The following is a 6,648-nucleotide window of genomic DNA, read 5'->3' as shown; positions in this document are numbered from 1 at the left end:
GTACTAGGATATATACTAAATCATATCTCCAAAATCTTCCAAGAGAAGCATTCTGATATTCACATATTATTGCATAATTTTATACCTATTTCTTGCTTGCTTTCGTATTTTTAATAAATTAATTTGTTGCATTCTCATTATTTTGTAGATATTTGGAAAAATGAGAAATATGAAGAAAATAGAAGAAAATGGAAAAAATGGAAGAATTATAATGTCACCAAACAACTTGGAGGAAAATCCAAAAGAGATAGTTGGTGGAAATCAATGGTCAAGATCAACACAACACTCCTCACACTTGAATGGCCAAGATTCACCCAACTACATCCTAAAACCCTGCTTTTTAGCTATAAATACCCCCATTTCCCCTTGTATTGAATACCTTAGCTTTATCATAGTTTACCCTAAATTTAGTAGTAGACTTTTTTTTCAATTTCTAGATCTAGTTTTCTTTTCCATTGTAGTTGCTCTCTTGTAAATACTATCTTCAATTAATGTCATTCAAGCCTTTTTATTACATGTTCGCCTCTACTTCTATGTCCTTCTATTTTTATATTGGGTTATGATATTTTTAAAATCTCACAAGTTACATACTTGAAGATTTGAAAGGAGCCCTTTAGATTTAGTTTAATTATTGATTTAATATTCTAGATTTAATTTTGGCTTGTGCTAAATTGTTAGTTTAATTTCTAGATCTACTTTTAATACGTATTCATGTTAAATTTTCCGGTAAAAATTAATTTTCCGGTGAGACTTAAATTTCCGGTGAAGTTTCGACACAAAGCTTGATTTGTGTTTGGGGTTTTTTCGATTTACTTGTTGGATTTAATTTACTGGAAGCTCGTTTTTTTTTTGTTTTCTCTCCCTTCGAAAGTCAATTGACAGTCCCTCTATTTCATTCTAGTTTATTTTATTTTATATTCTTGTTTATTACATGGCCGCATTTCCTGAACACATGATGTACTGCTGTCTTGATTTTTAGAATAATACATTATCTTGTTTGGCTTGGTTGGTGTTCTGTAGCATGATGATAAGATAGTACAGTGATTGTTTTAATTCACTAATCATTATGTTAATTAATTTTCACAATCACCATTAGTTCAAAGCTAGCCCGTATTCATGTTTTAGTTTTACGTGTCTGGCCCATTTTCATTACTCTCTTTTTCTGCATGTTACGTAGCCTAGGCCTGTCAATGGAGCGAAAATTTGATCCAACCCGATCCGATCCGAGACCAATTTAGCGGATATGGATCGACCTATTAAAAAATCCGATCCGGGATCCGATCCGATAAGAAAAATTCGATTTTAAATGGAGCGGATATGGATTTAGGTCGATCTGATCCGTTAATAACCCGATCTGCTTTATATATATATATATATTATAATGTACTAAAAATATCTTTTAATAATTCTAATTTTAAATGTATTATTCTCGAGTCAAGTCCTATTATCTATATTACGTTTGGTTCGATCTCTATAATTCAGTCCATTTCTGTAACCCTAGTTCTTTTACATTTTAGAGCGCATAACACAAGTCTTAATTCATATAACACATTCATTATGCAACATCAATTTTTTTCATTGTTAAAATTAAAATATTGTACAACCCAATAGTATGTTTATTTCAAAAAGCGAATTTTAGTTCCTAATTTATCTTTGGACTTCATTGTATTTTAATTGTATTTTAATATTTTTCGAAATTGTCAATTTTAGATAAATATTATAATAATTTAAGTTAAAAAATATATACATAAATGAAGCGGATATCGGATCTGAAATCCGTGATCCGAATGGATCCGGATATGGATCGGCCAATTAAAAATCCAGAGCCGATCCGATCCGAATCCGAAAAAATAAATGAATATGGATATGGAGTTAGCCTGATCCGATCCAAACCCGATCCATTGACAGGCCTAACGTAGCCTACTTGTTTGAGTCATTAATTATTGTTAAATAAACTTGTCATTAATGTTAGCATAGTGTTTAATACCCTTTAGTTTAGGGCCCACCACAACTTAGTGCCAATTACTAGTATAAATATATAGGTCTATGCCATTTCCTTCCTTAGCCCAACTTGCTTTTTATACTAGTCTAATCTAAATTATATAAAGCCCATCTTTTATAATTTCTTCTTCTGACCCATTTCCGTTTCACTTGTTTAATTTTCCTATCTTAGCCATATAGTTTATGTGTAGTTTATTTGTCATCTCGCTGTCTTGTTTAATTAATTAACATTAGATGTAATTAATTTTCATGTCGAGCTGTAGATTAAGTTGATAAAAAGATTAGCATCATTTTCACATGTTACCGTTATTTTCATATTTTGAATTTAATTTCTTAATAAATCTTTTTGTCCTTTTCCTTCTTAATTGTTAATTGGAAAAAAAATCCTTCTCAAAATTAATTTACTCTAGTTCGCCTAAATTAAAAATTAAGTTTGTGCGAAAAATTTGTAGTCCTTGTGGAACGAATCTAAAATATTAAAACGATGAATTGTGCGCTTGCAATTTCAAAATATTTATTTTTAGCACATCAAGTTTTTAGCGCCGCTGCAGGGGACTATAATTATTATTCGCGCCTTAATTTTTAATTTTTCGAATTAGTTTTACTTGCTCTCTTTGGTTAATTTTTCTAGAAAATTGAAGATTTGGAAAACTCGTTGGAACTTCGAAAATTGCCAAGACTCGAAAGATTTTTTGGAAGCTTGCTTGGGTAAACCATATCTCTCTCTTTTCGTATTTTTTCACTAGTTATAAAAAAAATCACAAAAAAATTTAAATTTTAAAATTTTAAAAAATAGTTAGCTAAATACATACTTGTTGCATCATGCATTTAATCACCTAGGAGCACATCATCTTAGATTTTATTTTCTTGTTTTTAATTTTTCATATCTTATAAATTGTGGTGATTGTTGGAGGACCCAAGGTACGTTAATTTCTTATTTTTTTTAGTTAGAACACGTAGTTTAGAGCATCCATAATTGTTTATCGCTTTTATATATCTCGTTGTATGTTGCATCATTTTAAATAAACTTTAAGGGCAAAACCACATCACAAGATAAGGGGAGGGACTTCATCACTCTTTCCTTGGCCCACAACCATTAAATCCATCATTTTGCATACCATAGCCTTTTTAATAAAATTAAGTAGATATTAGCTCCTAGGACTTCGCGCTCAACTAGGATGAAAACCTGAAACGATCAAATCTCTAAGTATTCATTCTTTGGTGTCTAGGCTAGCGAAAGCTTACCTGGCCATTTAGATTGGTGATTAGGCGGGTGTTTAGCCTCTTGGCAATGCTTGCACCTACCTGGAAAATCAGATAGAATACTTTTAGTTTTGTGACTTTTAGTAATATCTTTTTGTTAGGAGCAAGTCTAGAATTTTTAGGGAACCATAGATTTAGAATTTTTCTTTCAATTTTTCACCCGTTCTTTTACGTGTTTTAAATTCTTGCACTTATTTGCTACTTGATTCATATCCTTTTTATGCGTACTATGTGGATTAGAGATAATTTCTCTAGGTTAGTGAGACCAATTGAGCATACTTCCTCATCGGAATCCGAACCCGTAGAAATTCTTGAACCCGTAGTAAACATGGCAGTTTCTCTTAAGGATCGTTCTAACCCCACTCGTTCGGCCCAACCTTCTTGTATAACTCTTCCACCGGTTAATGGTAATAATTTTGAAATTAAATGTCATCATATTAGCATATTACCTAAATTTACGGGGAGCGAAGGTGAGGATCCGTATCTTTTTATTCATGAATTTGATGAGGTTTGTGCCTTACAAAAACTCCAGCAATTGATCGAAGACTCCATTAGGCTTAGACTAATCAATTTCGCTCTTTAAAAAAATGCAAAAAATGGTTATATAGCCTACCGGTTAATTCTATTCCAACTTGGGAGGGATTCGTAGTCATTTTTCTAAAAAAATCATTTTCCAGACCATAAGACTACGAGACTTACAAATGAAATTAATCAATTTCATCAAAAGGAAAACAAGTCTTTTTGGAAATATTTTGATAGATTTAAAAATGTTTTGTCCCAATATCCCCACCACGGAATAGAAAACTGGAGACTTTGTAAGATTTTTTATGAGGCCTTAGATAGTTATACAACCGCGTTGTTAGAGTCAATGTGCCAAGGTAAATTCATGGAAAAAGATGAGGATCAAGGTTGGGAGTTTTTCGAGGAACTAGCGGAAAAGACCATGTTGTGGGAGTCTACTAGGGAACCGAATAGGGAGCTCAGTAAGCGCAATGAAACACTTGGTTCAATAGCTAACAAAGGTTTGTACTTAGTGGGTAATTATATAGCAATCGAAGCGAAGTTGGCTACTCTTACTAGAAGATTAGAAGCTTTAGAAACCAATAATGCCCCTTCCCAAGCGTCTATGTGTGCTAACTATAACTCTAATAGTCATGGACCTCAAAACTTTCAAGATTTTGAGCAAGTGAATGCTATGTTTCAACCTAGACCTAGGAATGACCCTTTTCTACCCACATACAATCCCGGGTGGAAGAACCACCCGAATTTCTCATGGACCCAAGGCCAAAACTACCAATCTCCTCAACCCACTTTTCAAAAGCCTAATCCAAACTCTTATGCCACTTCTTGTCAAAATCCTTATCCAAACCCAATTCAAGCACCCTTGAATCCTCCCGGGTTTAATGATTCAAATAAGAGACTTAATTCCTTAGAAAAGAGTATCGAGGCTTTGCTAAAATCTCAAACTAATTTGACTCAATCTCAACAAGCCTTCATGCAAATCATGACCCAAGATAGGCAATTATTGAATTCCAATGTCCAAGCCATATCTAAGTTAGAGGTTCAAATGAGTCAATTAGCTCATACGATTTGTGAGCACGAGAAGAACAAGTTTCCAAGTTAACCTGAGGTGGATCCTAAATTTCCACTTAATCAAAGACCTCATGATGTGAACGCCGTCATCTCTCTACGGTCGAGAAATCAAGTGAAAAATTGAGTTGGTGTGAATGAAGAAGAGAATTCAAGTTCAGAACCTAATCCCTCACCTTTGAGTCCGAGTCTAGATCACTCAAAGCAACCCGAGGATTTCGAATCTAGCGAAAAACCTCATTCGATTGCACCACCTTCGAAGCCTAGCCCCAATGTGTCTAACGAAAGAGTCTTTACGCCAAAAGCTCTGTATCCTCAACGACTTATTTCGAACAAACAATCGGCTCAAGTAGAGAAGATCTTAGAAGTTTTCAAGCAAGTCAAGGTCAACCTTCCTCTTTTAGATGCCATTCAACAAATTCTTTCTTATGCTAAGTTTCTAAAAAAGCTGTGTACTCATAGACGAACCACTCATGTTCCTAAGAAAGCCTTTTTGACATCTCAAGTTAGTTCAATTCGCTCGAATGAAATTCCCGTGAAAGATAAAGATCCCGGTTGTCCAACTATTTCTTGTGTCATAGGCAACACTTTTTTTGACAAAGCTTTACTTGACTTAGGTGTTAATGTGAATCTTCTTCCATATTTTGTCTACCAAGAATTAGGTCTAGGTGAACTTCAAAAGAACAATGTCACACTTCAATTAGTTGACCGTTCTATCAAAATTCCTAAGGGAATAATTGAAGACGTGTTGATTAAGGTTGGCGATTTTGTTTTTCCCATTGATTTTGTAGTCTTAAAAACTGAACTGGTCATTCCAATCATTTTAGGAAGACCTTTTCTAGCCACATTCAATGCTTGATTAATTGTAGGAATAGTTTAATGAAACTAAGATTTGATCTAAATATTTTTCATATCGGAAACCAACCTAATGACTATTTTGACCAACATATGAAAATTAATTTAATTGATAAAATACTTGATCATGAAACCATGAGTGTCGATGATGCTCTTGACTTTTGCTTAAATCATTTTGGTCAAAATTGGGTTGATTCCGACTACACTAATGAGACTAATGAAATGTTAGTGTCAACCATTCCTATAACTAACCAAGAGCTTGAATCACTTCATGTGTCCCTTTATCAACCTAGTGAACCAGTTGAGCCAAGTCCACCGGAATTAGAACTCAAACCTCTTCCTAACACTCTTAAGTACATGTTTCTTGGTCCTAATGAGTCTTTTCCCGTCATAATTGCTTCGAATTTGACCCCAACTCAAGAAGAGGAACTTTTAAGTGTGCTTAGAGGGAATAAGGAGGCCATAGTTTGGAGTATTTCTGATATTAAAGGAATTAGTCTGACAATTGTCCAACATATAGTTCACTTAGTTGATGATGCTAAACTGGTTAGGGAGCAACAAAGGAGGTTGAATCCAACTTTGATGGAAGTCATTAGGAAGTTAATTCTTAAGTGTCTAGATAATGGTATAATCTTTCCCATTCTGATAGCTCGTGGGTGAGTCCGATTCAAGTAATGCCTAAAAAATCGGGTATTACCGTAGTGATGAACGAGAACGACGAGCAAGTTCCTACTCGCTTGCAATCTGGTTGGAGAGTGTGCATAGATTATAGGAAACTCAGTTCCGCCACTAGAAAAGATCACCTTCCTTTACCATTCATCGATCAAATGTTAGAAAGGTTAGTGGGTCATTCTTACTATTGTTTCCTAGATGGTTTTTTCGGATATTTTCAAATCCCTATTGCTCCCGAAGATCAAGAAAAGACCACATTCACATGTC

The 6,648-nt window shown here is 34.1% G+C and overlaps 1 protein-coding gene across 1 annotated transcript; it reads left to right on the top strand.

Annotated features, from left to right (window-relative positions):
• Positions 1–4,150: 4,150 nt before the first annotated feature.
• LOC141718498 (uncharacterized) lies at positions 4,151–5,713 on the top strand. Its single transcript, XM_074520880.1, has 2 exons — positions 4,151–4,883; positions 4,998–5,713. Exons 1-2 carry the CDS (start codon positions 4,151–4,153, stop codon positions 5,711–5,713), a joined length of 1,449 nt encoding a protein of 482 aa, XP_074376981.1.
• The last annotated feature ends 935 nt before the right edge of the window (positions 5,714–6,648 follow it).

Source organism: Apium graveolens, chromosome 4 (assembly GCF_009905375.1).
Source record: "Apium graveolens cultivar Ventura chromosome 4, ASM990537v1, whole genome shotgun sequence".
NCBI classification, from domain to species: Eukaryota; Viridiplantae; Streptophyta; class Magnoliopsida; order Apiales; family Apiaceae; genus Apium; species Apium graveolens.
This window is presented reverse-complemented; position numbering and strand designations above follow the sequence as displayed.

What these genes read in the sequence shown, in the direction of transcription:
- LOC141718498 (XM_074520880.1), top strand. Translation starts at nt 4,151, where the DNA reads ATGGAAAAAGATGAGGATCAAGGTTGGGAGTTTTTCGAGGAACTAGCG. An exon ending in CGAGAAGAACAAGTTTCCAA is followed by an intron (nt 4,884 to 4,997) that starts GTTAACCTGAGG and finishes GTGTGAATGAAG; the next exon opens with AAGAGAATTCAAGTTCAGAA.